Source organism: Panthera uncia, chromosome D2, assembly GCF_023721935.1.
Source record: "Panthera uncia isolate 11264 chromosome D2, Puncia_PCG_1.0, whole genome shotgun sequence".
Lineage (NCBI taxonomy): Eukaryota > Metazoa > Chordata > Mammalia > Carnivora > Felidae > Panthera > Panthera uncia.
In genome coordinates, this window is record NC_064818.1 from 22,175,914 (window position 1) to 22,203,491 (window position 27,578).

General features: G+C 34.5%; 1 protein-coding gene across 2 annotated transcripts in view; it reads left to right on the forward strand.

Annotated features, from left to right (window-relative positions):
- The first annotated feature begins 314 nt into the window (after window positions 1-314).
- CABCOCO1 (ciliary associated calcium binding coiled-coil 1) overlaps window positions 315-27,578 on the forward strand; it is a 142,538-nt gene continuing 115,274 nt past the window's right edge. Inside the window, exons 1-3 of one of the 2 annotated variants that reach the window (XM_049645100.1) lie at window positions 315-556; window positions 13,023-13,126; window positions 18,495-18,664. In XM_049645100.1, the coding sequence (XP_049501057.1) occupies window positions 389-556; window positions 13,023-13,126; window positions 18,495-18,664 (442 nt within the window). In that variant the 5' untranslated portion in view covers window positions 315-388. Of the gene's footprint in view, window positions 557-4,830; window positions 10,414-13,022; window positions 13,127-18,494; window positions 18,665-27,578 lie in introns of those variants that run through there. The other variant, XM_049645102.1, reaches the window with a different exon arrangement.

A 27,578-nucleotide genomic window follows, 5' to 3' on the forward strand; every position in this document is an offset into this window, starting at 1 on the left:
TCTAATACGACACTTCTTTCTCCTTCTAAACGTGACAATAACACCTTAAAATTACAGTAATTTCTCAATACCAATACTGTAAAATCTCAATGCCAATCAATGATCAAGTTCCAATAATATGTCTCATTTCAGTATTTATTGAGAACTGGCTATGTTAGCATTAGATACTGCCATTTAAATTGCCTTTCTTCCCCCCCCCCCCCCCCCTTGCTTTCACTCTTACTAAAAGGAAGGAGCCTGTCTCTCTACCCGATGATTCAAAGCTCTGCTGTGAGGGCACTTCGCAGAGCTGCCCGCAGCAGCCGGGACCCGGGTCTCCGGCCGCCCCGGCCCCGCCCCTGCCTTTTCCCAGAGGGTCCCTCTTGCCGACCCGGAAGCCGCTTCGCAGATGAATCTGTTCCCCAGACCCAGACCCAGACCCCGGCCCCGCCCCGGTTGCCTAGGCGACGAAAGGCCGCAACTCCGCGGCGAATTAATGACGATGTCTTTGGGGACTACTCCCGGGGGAACGACCCCCGCGGCGACGACCCCGGCGGGAACCACACCGGAGTTAGAGGTACGCCGCTCCTTCCCCGCACCCGCGACCCCCCGAGTGCACGCCCCGGGCCCGCAGGGTCCGCGGCTGAGGTCGGCCCCCAGGGAGGCACCCAGCGCCCGGGTTGGGAGCGCGGCACGGGATGAGGTCGGGTTGAGAGCTGGCCTAGGGCGGCGTCGGGGTCCCAAAGACAGGCGGGGATCACTGAGGCACCGCCCCGCGCCCCCGAGCCCTGCCGCAGACCGCGCGATGTGCCCTCGGGTAGAAACTGTAGAAATAACTCCCTTGGACGTTTTCGGGTCCCCGCGACCTCACGACGGCGCGCTTCTCTCGCTTCTCTGCACTTGAAAGGGGATCTTGGAATCTAAAATGGGCCAGTCCGTTTTTGGAAAGTGCTACTGATTTTTTTGCAATGATCACTGTTCTTACTGTTCAAAGATGTCATGGAATAATAACTCTTCATTGTTGGTAGATTAATATTTGAAGGCCAGGGCTTGGTGTCTCCCTGGTTATTTTATCACTTCTCTAAATAAAGAAACACATGATAGGACAAAGGAGGGACGCTGGAAAATCGACCTTCTGCTTATGGCTTAGTTGCACAGCATCAGCTTGTCGTTAGGAAAGTTATTTAACTTCCTTGGGTCCCAGTGGTTTCCTGTGTTAAAAGAAAAAAAAAAAAAAAGAAAAAGAAAAGGTTTATCTTTAGACCCCTCCCAACACCAACTCTCAATAATAAATGGGTTTTAGGTAACTTTAATTACTCATAAGCTTAGTATCCTATGATTTTAATTAAGGACATATCTGCTTTGCCAGATACTGCTAAAAAAAAAAAAAAAAGTTTAAATCTTCATGCACTGAGTCCATCATGTTGTTCTATGAAGTTTGTCTTCAGTTTTTTTTTTTTTAAGACTGAAGGTGCATAATAATGTTATAATTAACATTGCTATGCTCAACTCTCTTATTAGTCTAAATAACATTTTTTTGTGTTCAGAAGATAAGTATTAGCTGCTATTTTATAAATGAGGAAACACGGAGTCAATAATTTAGTGCCTGGCTTCAGAGATATATACAAGTTGTTCCCAATCAAGATTCTTCTGAATACTGTATGCAGACCGCTAAAGCATGCTGGCTCTCCTATGAGCCTTTTGAAATTAGCATATATTAAAAACACATTTTAATGTGATAAACTGGTTACTAAGCTAGTTACTCCCTTGTGACCTCTAATGTAAGTAATAACAGTTTCAAAAGTGGCAGAGGAAATTTCCCAATTAAATAGTGTTACTTAAATATATACAAAAACTTACTTAAGAAAATGCTCATTTGGCATTGTACACTGCATATACTTGTTTATCCATGTAGATATGTCCTTTCCAAGAAGATTGATAAATTTGGGGCTAATGAATCTGCACTTAAAAAAAAAAAAAGAAATCGTTTTTAAAGATGCAAAGAAGTGCAATACTCCATGAAAAAAAAAATTACCTTTTTTTTTTTTTTTTTTTGGTTGGGTCAGATGAATGAGTTAGTTATAGACCTTAGATGATTATCTGCCATGTTAGCACCTGTCAGTGGGCACATTTGTTAATTTCCTGGAGGAGCAGGTATTCCCTATAATAAGCAATTCAGAAAATGCTCAGTCTTTTAGTTAGTAACAAACTGAAGAAATCTAGATGGAATTTGGACTCACTTAGCTGTACTCACTTAGCCTGTACTGAAAGGAACAGGCATATGATGTGCTGCTTGGTAGGAATGCCATTTTCCATTCTAATGAAAGCAGAGTTCCTGTAGGTCACAGAGAAGCCAGCTGATCCATCCAGCTAGCATTCATTAGAGTGACAAGGCCTGCCTGCAGCCCACTGGTGCCCACAATGTGTTTTAGGGGGCAGATGGAAAAGATGGCAAAGACCTCTCTCAGTCTGTTCCCAAGGCTACTGCTTTTCAGTTAGATACTGAAAAGCAGCTCAGCTCAGATTCTTTCCAGAGTTGATCCCCCAAGACCTAGTCCCTTATGGTGTCATTTCTAATATATTCTGTATCCAAATTGACTTAGCCAGTAGACCATCTAAGTCATCTGAGCCAAACAGTTAGTGAAATATTTCCTTTTTCGCCAAGTCGATCAAAAATAAAGCATAAGCTTCCAGTAGTTTGAGGTTTCCAGACTTATGTGTTGTCAGTACCTAGAATAAAAACAATCAATTATCCTGATCACATAGTAGGCACTCAGTAAAACATGATAACTAATTAAAATCACAGGTGGTCTCACATACTCCAAGGAAGGTACTTATCATAAACCAAAATCTATTGAGATACTGTGAACAAGCAGGCATGAGATGCAGGTCCAGGATTTTTTTTTTTTTTTTTTCTGTAAACACTGCATAAACTATTTTTGCCAACTTTTTGAATTCGACATTCCAGTTTCTTTAGTAACATGGGAGTAAATGCCTCCCTCTAGAAGATAAGACTAAATGTTTTGGAAATACCTGTGTAAATTCATAAGACTAGACAAAAATGACAAAAATCTGAAAATGTTTGCTATGTATAGATCTGAAAATGAAAGGTGTTTATAAATATTTATAAATTAAATCATAAATGAGTTTATAAATGAATACTTAGACTGTAATCATTAGTCTTTTATCAGTAGCTTGTTCATACATAAACTGACTTTCTTAGTATCTTAAAAAAAATACTGTTTGGAAATATAATCATTTAAGTAGTATATACATAAAAGGACTATACTTCAACTCACATTGGAGACCTAAAAGAAAACATAAATGATTATTGCCCAATTGCTTCTTCTGAATTATGTCTCTGAGTGTTACCCCATTCCTAATGGATGACATTTACTCAGTGCCTTCAAGACTTTATCTTACTTACTGAAGTAAGGGCACTTACATAATCTTGGGTGGAAAGGTAGTGTTACTTGTCTTGGAGATCTTCAACATGTCCAGGAGAAGGCCATAGACAATTCTCTCTACATTAGGTGATCTCCCTACAGACCTTGAAAGCAGCCTTCACTGCATCATCAACAGGTTAGAGAGAAACTCTTGGGGCTCAACTTGAGCAGCAAGATGATCAGGGTCTTGCAATTTCTGTATCACTCAAGAGATATTTATTGAAACCATTTTTAGCACATACCATGGGAAAACCTGAGCAGGACCATGGGGGGATGCCAAAAATATTGCTTTTTAAAATATTGTTGAGAAGATAGTACTAATGTTCTTCAAAATGTTAATATGCAGTAGTATTATTTATAAAACATTTAGAACCTCTGGGAATAGTGGCTGTGGGTTTGGAGATATTGACAGACATTTGGGCTTGTCTTTCTTTTTACCAGTGGTCTTTGAGTTTCCTCTCTTATTTTAAAAGTCCTGCTTCTCCTCTCTTCAGCTCTTTAAGGTTATGCAAGTAAACTTTAATATTTTTCTAACATATAAAGTTTTATTTTACGGGGTGCCTGGGAGGCTCAGTCGGTTAAGCGTCCGACTTCGGCCCAGGTCATGATCTCACGGTCTGTGAGTCCGAGCCCCGCGTCGGGCTCTGTGCTGACAGCTCAGAGCCTGGAGCCCGTTTCAGATTCTGTGTCTCCCTCTCTCTCTGCCCCTCTCCTGTTCATGCTCTGTCTCTCTCTGTCTCAAAAGTAAATAAACGTTAAAAAAATAAATAAAAAAAAGTTTTATTTTACTACAGTTATGTCTTTAACATCACTAAAATGAATTTTTGATAGATATATTTGGTATATTTGAAATGAGGATCTAATTTTATCTTCTTCTAGACATGAACCATCAGTTATGCCAGCTTCATTTACTAAATAAACTGTCCTCTCTTTCCATCGAAAATGGACTGTCACTATCACATGTGTATATACACATGAATAAATGCAAGGATGGCCAGAATAGTAGAACAGAATAGAGAATCCAAACATATATATGTATACATGTATGTGTATAAATGTATATGTATGTATATATGTGTGTGTATATATATATATATATATATATATATGTATTTTTGAATTTCCGAAAACTTATATATATTGTACATTATTATATTTTTAATATCCTTTCTTTTCCAGTGATCTAATTTGGAAAGGTTTCACTCATTATTTTCCTTTTTGAAGATGTATGTATTCTTGCATAATTTTAAAAAATTATTTTGTAAGTTTCCAGAATGATACAATTGAGATTCAAAATTGTCATCACATTACATTTATGATGTGGGAAGGATTTAATTTTTTTAATTTGAAATTTTCCAGTGAATCTCCTTTATTAAGCCTTTTTATTAAACTTTTGATAAAGTTTATAACTTCTTTAGGTCTATATCTTTCTTATTATATTTATAACTAAGTATAGTTTAATCAAGTTTCTACCATTTCCATTTCTGATTAGTTTCTAATATAGAGAAAAGCCATTGGCCTTTATATATTTATGTTATGTAACCATCTTATCAAATTTCTTATTAACTCAAACCATGTTAGTACAATGTCAGGTTTCTTAGGTATGCAACCCTGTAATCTTCAAATAAAGATTTTTTATTTCTTAATTTTCAATATTTAAGACACATATTTAGTTTCTTATTATATTAGTTAGGTTCTCTGTAGAGTGTTGAATTACAATAATGTTACTAACCAAGATCACTTTTTAGTTTCTGGTTTCATAAGAATGACTTCAGTTTTTCACCATTCAATCTGATGTTTTGGCAAACAATTATTTTTGTGTTTAAGTTTTTTTTTTTCTATTTATGTTTTACTAAGAGTTTTGCTGCTGAATTCCAGCAAATGCTTGCTCATTATTTACTTATATAATTATACCATTTTAATCATTTAATCTGACATAAAAATATGCTACAGTTGTTAATGATGATCCATCCTTGCATCTCTGAAATTAACCTTATTTGGTCACAGCTTATTTTTCTTTGAGTACACTGTTGGACACAACTTTCTAAGATAATATTTTAATTAAAATATTTGCATTTGAATTCATTAATGATTTTGGTTTATAATTTCCATTTTGCTCTAGTTTAGGTTTTTCTGTGTGGACTATGCTGACTGCTTAAAAATAAATTGTCTACAGTCTGTAATTATTAGACTAACAGAATTTATGTGTTCCTGATTGTTAGGTAGAACTTCAAGTGTACAACTGTGTGGGCATGGTGACTTTTTAAAAAGTAGACATCCAGTTTAATTTGGTCAGTTCCATTGCCTTTTTCACCTCTGCTCAAATTTGATAACTTCTATATTCTAGGAAATCACCCATTGTCTTATAATTTCCAAATGTATTTCCATATAATGTGGCATATAGTTATTTTTTCTTTTAATCACATTTGCCAAAGGTTTTTGCCTATTTTATTCATTATTTTAAATATCTAGTTCTTGTTTTGACTTATCCTTCTTTCATCTATTATTTAAAAATATATATTTTTTTCTTTTTCTTACATTGGCTCCTTAGGATGGCCTGGACTGTAGTGAGGTGAGTGAGGCAGTCTCCTTGGGCACAAAATTTAGGAATGCCAAAATTTAGTAGTCAAGATGAACTTTAGTTGAAGGCATTTTTTAAAAATTGAAAGTTAATACAAAAAGCCCATAATGGATCAAAATTTTACATAAAGACAGCATCAGAGCTACTGAGTTTTCCTTTTGCTTTAGGCTCTGACATCACTCAACACAGTGCTGCTTCTTAGTACATTTATTTTCATGCTTGAAGAGAGCCTTTCAGAGTGTGGAAATTGCAGACTAGTCTATGTTCTCTAGGACTGTGAAACCCCTCTTTAGTCATGTTTGATGAATTGTGTTGTCCTTCTTTTAATGAACATTTATTAAGAATCTTTTGAGAATACTACCAGTGATGTGTAGAAAGATGCCCCGAAAGCTTAATTCTAGAAGAAAGACGTATATACAATGTAGAAATTTTAGGTGAGTTAGAGAAAAAATTCAGAGACAAGATTATCTGGCAAATAATATTAAGCTTACAATTTTATTGCTTCTGGAATAATTGCTAAAATCCACCAGGTGGTGGAGTAAAATGAGTTACAGTGAAGTTTAGCTTACATATTTTTCTAGTCAGAGATGTAATTTTACAGAGAAAACCAAATTATATATCCACATTTTTATTAGGCTATTCATGAATTTTCTATTGTATCTTTAATTTTTATAAGTCAGAATATATGTGTTGAAAGATTAAAGATTTTTTTACCACCTTATATTCTTTCAAGTGCAAGGCAGCATATAAACAAACAAAAAAAGAGTTATAGTTTAAAATAGGTTCAGGAATTCAATTTAAAACAAAAGAAAACAACAACAAAACCAGAGGCAAGCCCTCCTAGAAGATGATTATTGTAAGCTGTCGAGTTTTAGCAAAAAGAGAGACACTAATATTGAGCATCTTAGCTAGAGTTATTATTGTAAAAAAGGTTTAAGATTGTTGTAGTCTCTTTCAGACAGCTCTTGTGTGACCTATTTTCTTCTAATGTCTGTGTGAACATTTTCACATCTAATAAAATTTATTGAAGGTACAATGTACTTTTCATGCATATTTTTATTTGTTAATAATGACAGCAATCTTTGTTAAAATATCATAATGATATTTAACATGAACTCAAACCTAGGTTCAAATGACTTGCTGTAAGTCACAAAATTAGTCAGTAGTCAAAGCCTCATGAGCCCTCCAAGTCCAAGTCCTACTGTTCATCATGCTCCTTCACCTATAATGGCATCAGATGATAGAGATGAATTCAGGCAGTTGATTAACAACCTATGTTGATATGACTAGGATCTGCAGAATTCTAAAAAGAAGTAAAAGATTGAATGACTGTCCCTGATAAATTTACAGTCTAATGGAGTTGACAGTACAAGAATAATTATACTTTACTGCCAATAATAAAAAACATAACCAACAAACATTTAACAAATATATAGTCATATGTTACAGACTAAAATGCTGTCCTATCCAATAACTGAGTGCATATAACTCAATTTACAAGTATCTGAGGGCCTACTAGCTGCAAGATATTATATTAGGTACTAAAAGTATTTTTTTCTTATTGAGTATATAATCTAATAGAATGACCTAGTTTAAATTGCTAACCCTGGGTTACAAAAAGATAGGTAATAAAGTACATTATTGTATGTCTGAATTAGATTTTTAAAAATAAAAATACAATAATTTAATATTAAATTACAAACATTAAGATGATTACCATTCCCAATAAGTGTTAGCTTTGGGATTTTTCTACTCTTGAAAAGAAATAAGGAAAATGTGGGATGTTAGCTTGTTAACTATAGCAAAGCATTTTGTTGCTGTTCTTATTTATTGGAACCCATTCACACGGAAGGATAATTAACCATTTGTTGCGTTGAAAACATTTGCTCCCTCCCCCACCCCTCCAAATCTCACAATTCTTGATTTTTGTGGAGCTGCTGCTTCCTATTTCTACTTCTCCATCACCTCTTCCATCCCCCATTCACAGCTCTTCTCCTCATGCTCTGGCTCTAGGCAGTTTGATCCATCCTCACACTTGGAGTGACTCCTAAAGCAACATTTTAAAACTTGACCTTTCTGAGTCTACCATTTCTAATTACCTTCTAAGCATTTCTTCCTTGATATGCATATTCCACTTTAAACTCAACCATTGAAATCAAACTCATCACGTCGCCTTCTTAAAACCAGCATCATCTTCTGATGCTTCCATTTTTATTGGTGTAATGAGAGTGCCACGTATGGTTCTTACAGACTGTACTCTGAACAACAGGACATGGCTGAGGGTTGAACAGGAGGTGAAACTACTGTATTCACAAGTAGTGCACTTAGACGCAGGGCTGTATCAGCCTTAAACCTTTTAACACATCCTCTACTCACAGAGGTTGCCTGGTCATACAAAGGTGGCATAGGTGCTATTGGAGGCCCTAAGAATCATCGCCTTTCTCTTTCAGTCATCTATTTCAAAAACTCATACCCTCTATTCATTCTGGCCTCTTGTAGTCCCCCATATATAATATGTTGCATTCACCCCTTTCTTTTCATGCACACTGCTAGGAACCCAGTGCAGTCTGATGCCTCATTCCTGAAAAGTTCAAAAACATTTTCATTGAACTCTCCTCTAAGTCCTTTCTCTGCTCCTGTCTGTCCTTCACCCTCCTACAAATTGCCTTTCCTTAAAGCACAATTTTATCTTGTCACTTGACTGCTAAAAAATTTCATGGGTTCCTTATTCCCTATATTATTAAAAATAAACTCTTCAGCCTATCACTCTTTGACCAGCCAAGGTCTAAAATATTTGTGATCTCTTGTGCAGTATCTTGCATGTTGTAATCAGCAAATATTTATTTAATTATTAAATTTGAGGTCTCCCACAATATGTTTCCAATGCCCACTTCCCACTTAGATCCAACTAGTCCCTGACTTGTATCCATGACACCATTGTGTGAATTAGTTGATATTTATAGAACCAGTCCCCAAGTATCCTGTTGCCGATTCATCCACCTGGGGAATCATTCTTGCCCAATCTCACCAACGTCCATTTCTGGACCTCCTCTCTATAGGCTTTCCTTGGTCTGTCTCTGTTCTTGTTCCTTTATTATGGCTCACTTTTCATTTTATTTTCTTGTCTTAAAGTCACCCTTGGTTTGTTCCTTCCACTAGACGTTAAGATAGTGAGGCTAACAAGTTGTTTCGTTTTGTTTTGTTTTACTTTTCTTTGCCTCCTCTTGAAGCCCAAGCACAATGAGGAATATGTAGATATTTTTTAAAGTTTGTAAATTGACTCATTCTTGTTTTATCGATTCCTGGATGCCTAAGAAGATACATATTCCAGACCATTGTCCTCCATAAAAAATCCAGAATACTCAAACTAAGATAGGACTCATGCTCCTTTCCTTTCTGAGTTTTCCAGATTCTCTGTCTGTATCTGTTCTCTCTGTGTCTCTCTGTTTATATGTTCTCTCTATGTCTCTCTGTCTAAACTCTGTTCTTCCTCTTGGTTTGTGTTTGATTTCCATCCTGTGGGAAGCCAACGACCCACTTGAATGGTCCACTTCTGGGTTCCTTGGACCTGGGCTGCCTGAATCATCTTGGTGATTATGAGGGGACCCTCAGAGGAACAGTTGTACCCCCAAATTAAGTCTGCACAGCACCGCTTATTTGACCTTTGAGGATCAGTAAGTTCCTCCTCTGGGAAACAGTTGGTTTAATGCCGATGCAATTTTTGCCTCTGTGCTTCTCTGAATCTATTCACTGGGGAAAAGAAAACTTGGGAGAACTGATATGGGGACCTGTTCTCACTTCCTATTCTCTTTGTGTTCTAAATTTCTTTAGCTGGCCCTGAACCTAGTCTCATTTTAATCATAAGACTCTGGTTCAGCTCTTGGACAGTTTTTCTTAAGCCTGTTAGCTAGAATAAGAGACTGATTCACTTAGCTCCAAAGACAAAGGACACTTGCTCCTTCCCACCAGAAGGTGTTCTTAGATGACTCAGAACTGAGGGAAGTGTCAGTCCCATAGAGGAGATCTCCCCCATGATAATTCATTTTTGGCTTGCCTGGGATGCACACGTAAAACTGATCATCCAGTGCTCCGAGCCCCACAGTGGTTTTAGACTGTCACTGGGAGAAACCAAGACACATATGAGGGGAAGATCAGCCCTTTGGTGACTCTCTGGGAAGTTCTCGCCATAAGCAGCACATTCGATCCACCAAATGCTTTCCCTACAATAGAGTTTCAGCTTCTAACCCTTTTTCTTTCTTTTCCAGTGCTGGGTAGATGTGTCCTTATGGCAGTTCTGGAATGTTGGTATTGTGTTGAGGATTGGTGGCCAATCCTGTTGACCAAAACTCTTAGAATAAAGAAGTGGCCCTGCTACCCCTGGTTGCACTGGGTTTTCAGCTTATCTGGGTGAGGCATGTGGCAGGCTGGTCACTGCTGGGTGGTCATCTCCTTGTTGGATTGCCTAGAAACATGTAACCTGCCACAGGAAAAAATAGAAAATTTGAACAGACCAATTACCAGCAATAAAATTGAATCAGTAATCAGTAAACAGTAGTCCAGGACCAGATAGATGGCTTCACAGGCAAATTTTACCAAACATTTAAAGAAGTGTTAACACCTATTTTTCTCAAACTGTACCAAAAGAATACAAGAGGAAGGAAAACTTCCAAATTCATTCTCTGAGGCCCGAATCACTCTGATACCAAAACCAGATAAAGGCACCACCAAAAAAAAAAGAGAACTGCCGACCACTATCGCTCATGAATAAATTTGCAAAGATCCTTAACAAAATATTAGCAGACTGAATCCAATAATACATTAAAAAATCATACACCACAATCAAGTGGGATTTATTCCCAGGATGCAAGTGTGGTTCAATATTCATAAAACAATCAATGTGATACATCACATCAATAAGAGAAAGGATAAAAACCATATGATCATTTCAATAGATGCAGAAAAAGTATTTGACAAAATACAATATCTATTCCTACTTCAATGAAGTAAGTCTAGAGGGAACATACCTCAACATAATAAAGGCCTTATATGAAAAACCCGCAGCCAATATCATAGTCAATGGTGAAAACTGAGAGCTTTTCCCCTAAGGTCAGGAACAAGACAAGGATGTTCACTCACCACTTTTATTCAACATAGTATTGGAAGTCCTAGTCACAGCAATTAGACAACATAAAGAAATAAAACACATCCAAATTAGTAAGGAAGAAGTAAAACCCACTATTTGCAGATGATGTGATACTATATATATAGAAAATCTGAAAGACACCACCAAAAAGTTATAAGAACTGATAATTCAGTAAAGTCACAGGATACAAAATCAATGTGCAGAAATCTGTTGCATTCCTATGCATTAATAATGAAGCAGTGGGAAGTGAAATTAAGAAAGCAATCCCATATACAATTTTACCAAAAACAATAAAATATCTAGGAATAAACTTAACCAAAGAGGTGAAAGACCTATACTCCGAATGTTATAACACACTAATGAAAGATGACACCAAAAAATGGAAAGATATTCCATACTCATGGATTGGAAGAACAACAATGTTAAAATGTATGTAATACCCAAAAAATCTACAGATTTAATGTAGTCCCTATCAAAATACCAACAGCATTTTTTATAGAACTAGAATAAACAATCTTAAAATTTGTATGGAACCACAAAAGATTTCAAATAAAGCAATCTTGAAAGAGAAAAAAATGGAGGTATCACAATTGCAGGTCAAGTTATATTACAAAGCAGTAGTACTTAAAAACAGCATAGTACTGGCATACCATAGACACATAGATCAATGGAATAGAACAGAAAACCCAGAAACAAACCCACAATTGTATGGCCAATTAATCTTCAACAAAGGAGGAATGAATGTACAATGGGAAAAAGACGGTCTCTTGAACAAATGGTGTTGGAAAACTGGACAGCCACATACATGCAAGAGAGTGAAACTGGACCACTTTCACCATACACAAAAATAAATTGAAAATAGATTAAAGATCTAAATATGACACCTGAAACCATAAGAATCCTTGAAGAGAGCATAGGAAGTCATCTCTCTGACATTGGCCATACCAACATTTTTCTAAATATATGTCCTGAGGCAAGAGAAATAAAAGCAAAAATGAACTATTAGGACTACATCAAAATAAAGTTTCTGCACAACAAATGAAACAATCAACAAAACTAACTGAAACTAAAAGGCAAAATACTAATGGGAGAAGATGTTTGCAAATGACATCTGATGAAAGGTTAGTATCTAAAATATATAAAGAACTGATACAACTCAATACCCCCAAAGCAAATAATCCCATTAAAAACAGGCAGAAGACATGAACAGACATTTCTCCAAAGAAAACATCCAGATGGCCAACTGACACATGAAAGGATGCTCAACATCACTCATCATCAGGGAAATGCAAATCAAAACTACAATGAGATATCACCTCAAAATGGCTAAAATCAAAAATATAAGAAATAATAAGTGGTGAATATGTAGAGAAAAAGGAACCCTCATGCACTATCTGGGGGAATGTAAACTGGTGCAGCCACTGGAACACAGTATGGAGGTCCCTGAAAAAATTAAAAATATATCTACCCTACGATCCAGTAATTGCACTGCAGGGTATTTATCCAAAAAATACAAAAACACTAATTCACAGGGATACGTGCACCCCTATGTTTATTGCAGCATTACTTATGATAGCCATAAATATCATATTTATGATAGCCAAACTATCATAAAGAAGTTTGTTAACTGAAAGCCATCACCCAGTTTTAAATATGTGTAAAAGACAAATTAACTAGAAATTCAACTTTTCAGAAGAGAGGTACCATTACTTGAAAACAGAGGAGAAAAATGATTATCTGGAAGACTGTCATATTTAAATTTTATTTCTTATTGCAACTAGAACACAGAACAAATTTTCATATCATTGGATTAATATGTAGAACATGTGATTGAAATAACTCATTCCACCTTTTTTGTTGTTGTTGTTGGTAGAGAGATGCTGAATTCCAGGAGCATGAAAAGATTCTGTCTCCAGATTTTCTTTCAGCTGCTCAAATCACTGAAATGCTAACAGAAGACATAAATGGAGTTCAACAGTAAGCACTTCAATATTACAACCAAATCTAGAACAGTTCTAGTTCTGCATCTATAAATGGCCATGAAATGCTATTAGAAATTTTAAACTTTTTAAAAAAGAGTTATTGTGTCAGGCAAATATATATACTCTGGAGATTATGTGTATATATAATTATATATATCGCCATCCAGAGTCTGGAACATGAAAATTCTCAAACAACTGACTTTTTACACTGCTCAGCTATCTTCCTTGTGGGAGAAATGTGTTTCAGATCAATGTGTTAATGTTAAGAGAGAGTAAGGATTTATTGTTAAAAGCAGACTTTAACATATGCTGTCTTCTGCTTCTTTTCTTTTTCATTCATAAAACTTTCAATATGCACAATAACCTTTAAGTCTTCTGTCTCATTGTGACAAGGATAAGTTGTACTTTTTGTAATATTAATAATTAATACATTTTAATATTTTGGAAATCCTGAGTATTAAGCCATCTACCTGGGATTTTTATCAGATATGAAGCTATACTAAATACTCTGATTTCATATATTTTGCCTAAAAATGCGAGTAAAACTGAATTTATGGGCAACAATTCTAGTATATGTACATCTCATTCTTAAGGCCATTGATTTCTACAGCAAATTATTTACTTAGAATTCTAGTTAGATATATCTAAGACACAAGTTCCTAAAACGTGTTTTGAATAATCAGTCATTTCAAAAGTTATGTTGCTCTAATAATGGAAACCTCATTGACTATAATGTGTAGAGAGTGGGAATGATGTGATGTTCTTGATTATAATGTCTCATAAGATTTCTGTAGGCCTGTCATCCGGATGTTAGGGTATTGTGGACCATAATGGACAAACAGAAAATGATCCTGTCAGTGTCTGTCATTTGCAGATCTTACAAATATTGTGAAATAGAGGTGATTTACTACTGAGAAGAAAATATGACAGGTGTACTGACTGGAAGAGAAATCTGAGAAGAGAAGGCATATTAAGAGCAGGCAAATGACACTGACAGGCCTTTTCCCACGATGCTCTTTACCTTCAGGACCTGCAAATCCTGCTAGAAATCCTGGTGATCTGTGATTTGGCCATACTGCTTACTATCTATATCTTTATAAGTATTAGTCAGTCAATTAAAAAATTTCACAGATATTTAAACAAGTATCTCATGATGATTTTACCATTTTTAAAGAAATGAATACCCATTGGGAATTTTGGTTTTTAGTGTGAGAATTGATTAGTAAACTGCATTCATTGTAATGGTATCCCTGATTATTTGTGCTTAGTAAATAAAATATTATTTTCCATTTCTAGGTAATCTCAAATGTTGGTCATTGAAATGCAAAACATAGGTTATTTAATATGGGCAAAATAATATGATGCAAATGACAGATATTTAATATATTTTACAATTTATTTGTATTAAATATTAAAGATGTTATATTAAATGCAATTAATATTAAATAAAAGGTATTGCAAACAAATTGTTTTTAGACTCATTTCTTACCAAATTTTAAGTTTTACTGCATCCCATACCTTGTGTAACAATCTTTTTTTTTTCCATTTATTGGCTCTGTTTGTTGTTAAATATTTAAATTTTAAAAGTATTTTCAGTCTTTAAGAGGTGACTTCTAGGATAAAAGAAATGATACAGAGGGTGATACAGAAGTTAGCAGTATAGAAGCAACGAGGTTCAATGCAGGTTGACCTTTTAGACTTTCTCATTAATAGAATTCACCTGAAGTAATCTCATATTTTAGGATATCAATTTTGGGTAAATGACAGTGTTATGTCAGGAGCCATTTCTTCGCAAAGTAATTTTCTTGAGGTTCTTTATGTGATTTTTAGAACAGTAATCCTGAAATATTTGCAATCAATCATTCATTTCTATTTAAAATAGCATTATTATAAATGGGGATTACATACCTTTCAAAATGACAGAAATATAATTTAGGTATCCTGTCACCAAGTGACAGAAGTATGCCAAAATCATACAGTCTACAAAGCTATAAACCTATTTAAATAAATTACAGGAAATCAGCACATTTCCTTAGCTTTTAAAATTAAAAATTGTGTTTCATGAAAGCAGCCAACCAAATGAAACATTATAGTATCATTAAAACATATTTCTAGAGCACACTTCAAGTGAAGTTAAATGTCTGCATACATTTCTCATGATCTCCTAACTATTATCAATCATTCATGCTTTTAATGTAACCCTGATTTTTTACAGATCCGCCCAAATCCTTTTTGAAAAAAAGGATAAGGACTAAATTGAAAATAACTATTTGAACACAGAAATAACCCTGAAAGATCTTTTAATAACCTTTCCATAACTGGGCCTTCATGCGCTGTTCAGCTCCTGCCTTAAGGCTTATTTCTGCATGTCATCATATTTAAAAAATAAGATGCACTCCAATTTCAAGAGCATGTAGGAATAATGTAATGCTTTCACTGGAATTCTTGGTGAGACAAAGTTGATCACCTATCACTATAGCACAATTTCCTAGATCCCTGTGAAGCATCTTTCTCTTTTCCTGTAGTCTCTAATGCCACAACAATAGCCATCTCTCCACTCTCCCATGTCCCGTCTCTTCTTATCCCCAGAGGAAAAACTTACAAGTTTGCCAGTAAAATGCGTGGAAGCTTTGCATTCAGACTGTGGCAGCATCTTGCTCCAAATGCTTCCCTGCATAATCTCCTTTGGGGTGAAATGACTGAACAAAGAATAGAAATGGTTAATATTCGGCCCTGCAATTCAAGTTGAAGGTTAAGATTCAAATGGTACTAGGGGAAGTGGTGGCAGGGGGATGAGGGAGAGCAAAGATACAGGGATGCCAAAGAAGTTTCACTAAGATATTCTTAGACAAATAGTTGCCTTCATTTACATACAGCAAAACACTGAAAAAATGAAAATGAAAGGCAGGGAGCACATGTAACTATTTAGGTCAAATATTTAATATTTAAAAAACGTATGGAGATGGCAGATGAAGAGTGCAGTTAGAAGGAAGACTAACTGTTGGAAACAGAAGACAATGTTATGTATATGTAAAATATACATAACAACTTTCAAAGATAGATTGAGTCCAGAGTTGATTGATGCAAGGCCTCAGTGGTATCATCAAGAAATGAGTATAATTTTGGGACTGATTTTTCTTATGATTATAAGATGGGTACCAGTAGTGGTCAAATGTACTTATTTACTTTTTTGTATTTCTGTTCCACAGAAGAAAGTAGAACTCATCCTTAGTTATGAATTCAAACACTTTTAGGAGAGTGTTCACCATACACCAATAGTTTCTATAGAGAATACATATACGGAATGCCATTTTATGGCATGATGGGATGGGGGTGAGAGTATCACAATTGGTTTAGAAGAATCAGAACTCATTTTTGGCATTGAGGTCTACTTTGATACCACTATAGATGAGATTGATGTTAAACACAACACCAGCTTCATTTGTTCCCAAACTTGTTTAATCCTGCTGTATTTATCATTCTGATCATAAAATCTATTTCAATATTATTAATAATAAAGACTTCCTGTTTGTGAAAATGGCAGTATAAAGTTGTCACACACCCACATATGCTCCCTCAGAAATCTATTAAGCAATGAGGAAATACCAATCACTTCTTTGTCCAAACAAGGGGAATGCTGTAAATCCAAACTACAAAATGTGAGGATGATTGCCAGAAACATTATAGATCAAGCAGGAGTGGAGGAGAAAGAGCAAGAAGGATACACATAGTTAAAGATCTTAGAATGAGCTAAAAAAAAGATAAGTATTCTCCTAGATCAGAAGAAAAACCTGAAGTGCCATTTCAAGAACCCTTGTATGCAACATCAGGATGAGGAGGCACAGGCTTGGAACAGATAATTGCCATATTTACAAGAAATAGATTGTTTATGTGATGGTAATGAATACCTATCCTACTTTTTTCTTTTCTTTTAACCCACTAATTGAAAAAAGAGTAATAACCTGGAATAATTGGAACAAACTTATTTTGTAGCTTGTCACTTGGCCAGGTTTGAGTACAAAACAAAGAATATGCATAAAATGACATTTAAAAAATAATTGAAGAGGGGCGCCTGGGTGGCTCAGTCGGTTGAGCATCCGACTTCAGCTCAGGTCATGATCTCACAGTCTGTGAGTTCGAGCCCTGCATCGCGCTCTGTGCTGACAACTTAGAGCCTGGAGCCTGCTTCAGATTCCGTGTCTTCCTCTCTCTGCCCCTCCCCCGTTCATGCTCTGTGTGTCTCTCTGTCAAACATAAATATTTAAAAAAAGTTTTTAAATAATTTAAGAATAAAGGGTAAAAAACCTGGCAGGCAAAGAAAATACAACCAAATGAACATAGCCATGAGTATATAAAATATACTGTGAAATATTTATCATGAACTAAAAAGAAACTTATGAAACAATCACAACAAGAGCATAAAATAGAGATACAAAAACTCAAAGAAGAGATAACAGATAAAAGGTGATAAAACATGTAAAACAGCAAAGAATAGAAAACAAAGTTCTTACAGAGGTGAGATCTATAAGCAGCCCAAGGGTTTGAAACTGCTGAAAACACTAAGGAACTGTATTGAGAAAGATACATAAATGAAAAGGAAATGATCTGAAAAAATTTTTGAAGGTTAACAGAAATTATAGCTAGAGGCAAAATGAGTAAAATAGACATAATTGGAATTCTTTAAAAAAGAAAACAGAACAGGGGCAACTGGGTGGCTAGTCAGTTAAGTATCTGATTCTTGGTTTCAGCTCAGGTCATGATCTCATGGTTCCTGAGTTCAAGACCCACTTCAGGCTCCTGCCCTGACAGCTGCGGAGACTGCTTGGGATTCTGTGCCTCCCTCTCTCTTTGCCTTTCCCCCACATGCTCATGCTCTCTCTCTCCCCAAATTAAGTAAATATTAAAAAAAGAAAGAAAACAGAACAAATATTTCACAATACAGTTCCAGAACATTGTCAGAAATAAATTTGATCATAGAAATAGAAAAAGGAATTGAATTTTGGAGAAAAAAAATGCTAGTAAAGTTACTATACTTGGAAGATGGAAGAGGAAGAAGAGGAAGAAGGTGAAGGGAACAATGAGAAGAATAGAAGAAGTGGAGGAAGAAGCCCAAAAAGAGTGCTCATGCTTGTTCTCTTCATCTCTTTCTTACCTCTCTTGTTTCCTTTTTTGTTGTTGTTGTTTTTTCTGTTTCCCTTTTGAATGTCATTTTAGACTTAGGATTTTGACATAACTTAAGGATATTTTTAGATTCAGAGCGTTATATAATTTTAATTCAAGAAAAATATCTGCGTTTTTAAAACGTAGAAGAGGAAATGTTCACTAATCTGATTTTAATGTCTGGATTTTTCTTTTCGTTACAGAAAACTGAAAAAGTTTTTGAATTTCAAAAACCTTCAAACCTGTTTAAAGGAAGCCATTCTACTAGATTATTATGTATCTGGATTTTTGTGGGCTAGAGGAATGGACTTTTCTGTTATTCAATATTCAAAATTTATGACTTTACTAGATATGTTACTTCATAATCTTAGAAGTAAGTACATTGTTTTTTCTTTTAAGAAAACATTTAGTCCACCGTCTAAATGAATGTTCTTACACAAAAGTTCCTAATTTTATTGTAATTCCTTTAATGAAAATTATGTTTTTTTTTCCCCCAGGTAGATCAAAGATATGGTTCATACCTTCATTAAGTTGTAAAATTTCAAGTAGTATTAAATAATGCTAAAGTTCTCTTAACTTGCCAAAGATATGTTAACTTCATTTAAAAATCGTGTCAATGCCATCTATCCCCAAAATGTCAAGTAGTTCACATTTATTTAGGTAATTTTTAATTATTTGAGATGTTTTCATTTCATCTAACCTACAAGTATTACTAGATATCTCAGAATGATTAATGAGAGGAGGTAACTTTAGCCAATATCTAAACCCCATTAAATGGACATTACTCACATTCACTTAGATTTTGTGACTTTTTTCTTATATAACTTATATATGTTTTTTTTATATACTTTTTTCTTCTATATTTTCTATAGAATGAGTTACTATAGGAAATTCGGATCTTCCTTAGAGCCCTTTTAAATGTGATAAATTTTATTTCAGAATAAATAGGATTGCTTCTTGGAAGGAAGAAAAGAAGGAAATCTATCACTGATATATTGCCAACTCTGTGTGCTAGGCACTATGTTTGGTTCTAATCTTTAACATGCATTATTGAATCTCAGAGCAACTCCCACATGGGAGGTATTATAACCACAATCTCAGAGCTGAGCAAGTAGTCCACAGAGCAGGGTTGCAAGCTGTGAAGTGGCAGAACTAGAACTTGAATCTCCCAGTATATAACAAAAAGGCCATGAGCACTATAAACATAAAGGTATTTGTGTCTCAACTGAAAGACATGCTAATGTCAGTTGATAGCTCCTTCCTTCTTCCCTTCCTTCCTTCCTTCCTTCCTTTTTTAAAACTTTTCTTTTCTTTTTGGTCGTTTGCTTGTTTTTAGTTCTTTTTTTTAAATTCGGCAGGTAGAAGACCTTGCTCCCCTAAAGAATTGTCACCATGACTGTGGCAAAATATATAGATGCCTTATTGTGGTCACATTTTGTGTATCAGTTTCTAGGAGGAGAAATTTTAAGTGAATTAGCAAAACTAATAGAGAAGCCACTCATGCCTTATGCACGCTTCCTGCTTTTCATCAACCTTACAAGGGAAGAGTTAGTAGTTCTTGTATGTGAGAAAAAGAAAACACTATTTTTCTTCTCTGCAAGTGGGGGGATTTTATCTTTGCTTATACATAAGTATATAGTGCTACATTACAGATAAATAATAGTACCAACAGGAGAAAAAATAATTATACTTGATAATGAAAAAAATTGTATGATATTAACTGATCAGACTATGGCTGTTGTTTTTCCCTCTCATGAACAAAGATCAAATATTTATAGAATCTTTGAGTACTATATATCTCTAAACAATAATCTTTCAATACCATTGCCAGAATTGCTTGGCAAACAAGGAACCGTGTAAATCTCAACTTGCATGGAATATAAGAAATAGGTGCTGACAATAAGATGAAATAGATATTGAGATTATATGTTTAAGACTTCAAAACAGGTATTATAAAAGTGCTTAAGTGAACAATCATGAACATCCTTGAAATAAGTGTTAAAAAGAATCATGAAAGAAATAGAAGGTATAAAGAAGAAACAAATGGAAATTTTAGAATGAAATTATATAATAACCAAAATCAAAATCTCATTAGGTAGAAAGAATAGAATGGAGAGAAGACAAAGGAAAAATTAGTGAACTTGAACATGAAGTGATAACAATTATCCAGTCTGAATAATACAGAGGAAAAACGATTGGCAAACAAATGAACAAAACCTCAGAGACTTGTGGGACAACCAAAGTTCTAATATCCATATTGTTAGAGTCCCAAAAGGACCAGAGAAAGAGGATGTTGCTAAACAAACATTTGAAGAAATAATGGCTGAAAACTTCCCAAATTTGGCAAAAGGCATAAGCTCATAAATTCAAGAGACTGACTGGACTACAAACAGGCTAACCCAAAAGAAAAACACCATCAACCAACTGGGTCTAATTGACATTTATAGAACAGTCTATCCCCAAACAGCAGAATAGTCATTGTTTTCAAATGCACATAGAATATTTACCAAGGCGGACCATATCCTGGGCCATACAACAACTTTAAATTTAAAATAATTGAAATTATACAAATATGTTTTCTGATCATAATGGTATTAAACAAGAAATTATTAACAGAAATATATCAGGAAAGCTTCAAACATATCAAACAATACAATTCTAAATAGTATGCAGGTCATATATCTTGACAGATGTTAGAAAAGACTTTTAAGTAAGTAAAAATAAAATGTATGAAAATTTATGTGTCAGAGCTGAGTCCATGAGAAGAGGGAAGTTTGTATTATATATTTATAATATAATGCTTATATTATAAAACAAGTCTAAAATTAACAATCTAAACTTAGACCTTAAAAAGCAGTTTTAAAAAATAAGCAGAAATCAAGCAGAAAAGAAAGACATAATAAAGAATAGAAATCAATGAAATTGTAAAAAAAAAAATAGACAAAAATCAGTGAAACCAAAATCTGGATATTTGAAAACATCAATAAAATTGCTAAACATGAAGAAATACTTGTCTCAGAAAAAAAAAAAAGAGAAGGCACAGATCATTACCAGGTATTAAAAAAGGGGGATATCACTACAGAATCTGCCGACATTAACAGGATATTAGGAGAATACTACTTATATACATAAATTAGAAAACAAAGAGGAAATGGACCAAGTCCCCCAAAACCTCAAGCCAGCAAAACTTGTGCAAGATGAAACTTATGACATGATAGTCTTAGAACTATTTAAGAGATTGAATTATTTGTTGCTCAAAACTTCTAGTAAAAAATCTGCAGGCCCAGATATTTTCACTGGAAAGTTCTATCAAGCATTTAATGAATAAATGCCACCAATTGTACATAATCTCTTCTAGAAATAATAGAGAAAGAGTTCTTCCTAACTCATTTTATGGGGCTAGAATTATCTTCATACCAAAACCTGACAAAGATAGTATGAAAAAAAAGAGAGGGGAAAAAAGGAGGCAACAACAGCAGAGGAGGAGGAGAAGGAAGGGGAGGAGAAATTACAGACCAATATCCTTCATGAACATGCACAAAACATTTTTTCAACAAAATATTATCAAAATGAATCAAGCAACATATAAAAAAATAACACAACCCATTGGGGTTTATCCCAGAAATTCACTGGTGGTTCAATATTTGAAAATTTCATCAATGTAAATGATCAAAAGAGGACAAGCTACATATGATGATATAAATAGATACAGAGAAACATTTGGCTAAACACAACATCCATTCATTATTTTACAAATGTCAGAGAACTAAGACAAGAAATGATACTTTTCAACGTCATAAATGACATCTACAAAATACCTAAACCTATCATTATAGTTAGTGGTAAAAGACCAAGTTCTTTCCCCATAAGATCAGGATCAAGACAAGAATGTCTACTCTTAGCACTCCTATTCAACATAGGACTGGAATTCTTAGCAATAAGTGCAATAGAGTAGAAAAATAAAATACATGCAGATTGGGAAGGAAGAAATAAAACAGTCCCTGTTCTCAGATGAAAGGATTGTCTATATAAAAAATACACAGAATAAAAAAAATCCTAGAACTAGTAAGTTAAGCAAGATTGCAGGAATAAGGTCAAAATACAAAAAGTCAATTGTATCTCAGTGTATTAGCCATATACATTGTATATCAAAATTTTAATAAATAATATTATTCACAATAGCTCAAAAAATAAAAGAAATACTTAAGTATAAATCTAACAAAAAATGTACAAGATCTGTATGCTATAAACTACAAAATGATGATCAAAGAAATAAAAGAAAACCCAAATAAATGGAAAACATACAGTGTTGTTGGATTAGAAGTTTCTACATGGTAACGATGTCACTTCTTCCCAAATTGATCTGTACATTTAATGCAGTATCAATCCAAATCCCAGCAGGATTTTTTTCTAGATATACCAAGCTGATTTTTATTTTTATTTTTATTTATTTTTATTTTTATTTTTATTTTTATTTTTTATTTTTATTTTTTAATATATGAAATTTACTGTCAAATTGGTTTCCATACAACACCCAGTGCTCATCCCAAAAGGTGCCCTCCTCAATACCCATCACCCACCCTGCCCTCCCTCCCACCCCCCATCAACCCTCAGTTTGTTCTCAGTTTTTAACAGTCTCTTATGCTTTGGCTCTCTCCCACTCTAACCTCTTTTTTTTTTTTTTTTTTTTTTTCTTCTTTCCCAAGCTGATTTTTAAATTTACATGGAATGGCTAAGGACTCAGAATAGCTAAAGCACTTTTGAAAAATAAGCATAAAGCTGCATAAATCATACTACCCAATTTTTAAGACTTATTGTAAAGTTAAAAAAATAAAGTCAATGTTGAATTAGTGAAGATGACACACAGAAGGAACAGAAGACAGAATGCCGAAATACACTAACACAAAAAAGGTCATCTGATTTTTTTTGATAAATATGCAAAAGCAATTCAACTGAACAGGGCAATCTTTTCAACAAATATTGGAACACCTATGCTAAAAAAAAAAATACGCATCAGCCTAAACCCTTTACTTGATACACTTAGCTCTAATTGGATTGTTTAGAAGAAAACTAGGAGAAAATATTCATGGCCTGGTGTTTTACAGAGTTCTTACGCATGACCCCCAAAACATGACCCATACAGGAAAAAACTGATAAATTAGATTTCACCAAGTTTTAAATCTTTTCTTTTATTAAATTCACTCTTGAAGGAAAAGCTACAGAGAGAAAAAAAATCTGCAAAGCAGGTATTTGACAAAAGACTTGTTTCTATAACATGTAAAGAACTCTCAAAACAACAATAAGAAAACAATCCTATTAAAAATAGGCAAAGCTGTCAAAACCCATAAGTCCTGTCAACCATGAGGAAAACACTAGACAAACCCAAACTGAGGAGCATTGTACAAACTATCTGACCAGTACTCCTCAAACTAATAAGGCTATTGAAAAAAAGAAAAGATTGAGAAATTATCACTCTAGGGAAATCTCAGGAGACATGACTCCAAAATGTAATGTGGTATCCTAGATGGGCACTTCAAACAGAAAAAGAACATTAAGTAAAAGTTAAAGAAATCTAATAATAATTTTAAAAATATATACTTATGTATAAAAACAAAGATTTAATGGAAGAAAAAATATATATGCTCTAACAAAAAAGACAAACTTTTTAAGAATAAACTTTAAAAAGAAATATACAAGTTCTATATGAAAAAAAACTTCAGAGAACTTTTAAAGGTCACAAGGAAGTTTTCAACATTTGGAAGAACTTGACAATATTCATGGAAATACTCCACATCAAAAAAAAAATGCTAAATCTCACTAAGTTAATGTATAATAATAGTATCGCAATAAAATTACCAAGTTTTTTGTTGACGTTTTTGCCTAGAGGTGGCTTACTAGGCAAGGTAATTCTAACAAAAACATAGAAAATAAGCAAATACAAATTGTCTTTAAAAAGTTGAGGGGTTCCTGGGTGGCTCAGTTGGTTAAGTGTCCGACTCTTGATTTTGGCACAGGTCATGATCTCACATCTCATGAGTTCAAGCCCAGCATCGGGCTCTGCACTGGCAGTGTGGAGCCTGCTTGGGATTCTCTCTCCTCCCTCTCTTTCTGCCTCTTTCTCTTCTCTGCCCCTCCTCTTCTTGTGCACATGCACTATCTCTTTCTCTCAAAATAAATAAACTTAAAAAAATAATAAGTATAATAAATATAGCCTATCTTGGGATTAGAATAGTAGTGTAGTGTTATAAAATCTCAAATATTTGAACACAGTGGTTAATGACTAAACAGACAGACCAATAGAACACAATGGAAAGTTTAGAAATAGACCCAAGCATTGAAATTCAGTATTTGATAAAATGACATCTGAAATATCCATGGTGAAAAGATGTACTATTTAGTAAATAATACTGTGTCCATCTAGAAAAAATAGAATTGGATCCAACCCTCTGTATTTCCATAAACCAGGGTATATTACAAGTGAATCACTTTTTTTACTTAATGTAAATGTAAAATAAATGGAACTGTAAAAATGTTGGAGGAAAACATGGATAAATTCCTTATAACCTTGGATGGGGAAGACCTTTAAAACTATGCCTCAAAATTCCAAAGCCATAAAGACAAAGATAATTAAAGTTGATATATAAAAACCAAAAGTCTACAAAGAAAAAATACCAAGAGAAAAATCAAAAAAAGAATAAGAAACTGGGGAGATTATTGTATCTCAGACACCAGCAAACAATTAAGTTCTATAATATAAAAAAAAAAAAGCATGAAAAAGCAAGGAGAAAAAGACCAATAATTCAATAGAAGAGTAAGCCAAGGATATGACTAAATAAGTACAAGTGATTCTTAAATGAAAAGTTTAGCATTAAAGATAATAAGGAAAATGCTAATTAAAACTACACAGAAATATCATATGTCAGATTGACAAAACTTTAAAATTTTGGTAGCATTTTCAGCTGTCAAAGCTAAAAGAAAATAGGTACTATCCTATATTGCTAATGGAAATATGTATTTAAAACCCTCCTGAGGAGTTTAGGTTAGCAGCTGTCTATCAAATTCACTAATGTATTGTCCCCTTTGACCTAGCAATTCTACTTTTGTGAATTTATCCTACGTATTTACTTACATACACATAAGTAAAGTCGTTAGTTTCAGTCATGTTTGTAAAAGCAAAAAATGAGAAATATCACCTGGAGATAAGTCACTTAACTTAATGTAGATACACATATATTTGTAGAGTTAAGTGTATGTACATATACTTCTTAGCTCTGTCTGCAGAGAAGGCCTAGAAGCGACAGCATCCCAGTAGTAATGAGCATACCCAGGAACCAGGTCTTGGTTTATAATTTAATTCTCCAAGAAAAGGAGAGAAGGCTTACTGTAGACCTGGAGCACAGAACATAAAAGATGAGCCTGGGGCATATTGTAGTGGCCAAGAGTAAATGCTCAAAAATCAAAATGGTTGGTGTGTCAATGAAATAGAGAAGCCAACTGAAAAGTTTCCAATGTCCAAAGTTGGAACAATATGAGCAAAATAGCATGATAGTATTGAATTATAATCCAAAGTACAAAATTAACATCCACCAATCTATACTGATAGAAATTAATGATTTATATAAATAATCAGCAGTATGAAGTTTGCTCAAAACATTAAAAATAGAACAACCATATGATCTGGCAACCCCACTTCCGGGAATATATCCAAGTGAAACAAAAGCATTAACTCAAGAAGATATCTGCACCCCCATGTTCATAGCAGTATTACTTACAATTGCCAAGATATGGAAACAACCTAAGTGTCCATCTATGGGCGAATGGATAAAGAAGTTGTAGTATATATACATAACCATGGAACATTGTTATTCACCCTAAAGAAACAAATCTCACCCTTTGTGACAACATGGATGAAACTTGAAGGCGTTATGCTGAATGAAATAAATCAGACAGAGAAAGACTAATACTGTACAATTGCACTTACATGTGGACTTTAAAACAAAAACAAAGAAATAAAACACCAAACCCATAGAAATTGTGGATACCAGAATGTGGAAGGTGGTCAAGCTACAGACTTCCACGTACAAGATAAATAAGTACTAGGGATGTAATGAACAACACGCTGATGACAGTTACCGGGTGTGATATACAAGAAAGTTGTTAAGAGAGTAAATCCTAAGAGTTCTCATCACAAGAATTTTTTTCCTTTGTCTTCTTTTCTCTCTATTGTGTCTATATGAGAAGATGGATGTTACCTAAATCTATTGCAGTAACCACTGGACAATAAATCAAACCATCTTGCTGTGTGCCCTAAACTTACACAGTGATATATGTCAATTATTTCTCAATAGCACTGGGGGATTTTTTTCTGTAGGGAAGGATGTGGGAAGTGGACGTGTGGGCAACAAAGGTGAGGAAGCCTTTTCACAGTAGACATTCACCTATGTTTTTTGAACCATGTGAATATATCACCTATGCAAAAATTGAAATAAGTCAGACAGACTTATGGTAAAAAAAGAGTATATGACGTGAACAGTCCTATGGTTTGCAACCTCTTAGCTTAATGTTCACAATCTAGAAACAGAATAAAGGAAAGTAAAACATTTTCATGAATCTTCACATTCCAAATTTGACAAAATATTTCCATTTTATTTTTTTCTGTAACTTACAAATGACTCAAAAATATTTTTTTATGTGAAATTTTATATTGTTGATATTAGTTCAAAAATGAGTTTTAAAAACTTGAGCAGGACCCATGCAACTACTCATAAACTAGGAGAGCATGAAAGTACATATGTAAAATCTAACCAGAAAAAAGCACGGGATCTAGTTTTCCCTTTGGGGAGGAAAAAAAATTCCCTCAAACCTTTAAACCTAAGAAGGTTATAGTTATCATCATGAAAGAATATAATCATAGGTAAGTGTGTCAGAGAAAGAGGTAGTCTGTTTATACTTGGACTCAGAGGAGGTAGAGTCCTGAGCACACAGTGAACATTTGCATCCAGCAACATCTTAACAGAAAAAGCACCGTAGAACATGTCTGGGCTGTTGGCTGCAGCATGGTTGACTGTTAATAAAATTCTAGCGTAGGAACTGCGTTTTCTACTGACTCAGTTTCTGATCTGTTCCTTGTCTCAAGTTTGTGCTGCATTATCCACAAGGCATTCTGCAGACAACTCACCTGGAATCACATTGGATCAAAACCAAAAGATAATGCAACATAGGATTGTCTTAACAATATACATTTTGGGCTCTAGTTTTTCCAGGGTCTGACCAAGGACAAGCTGTTG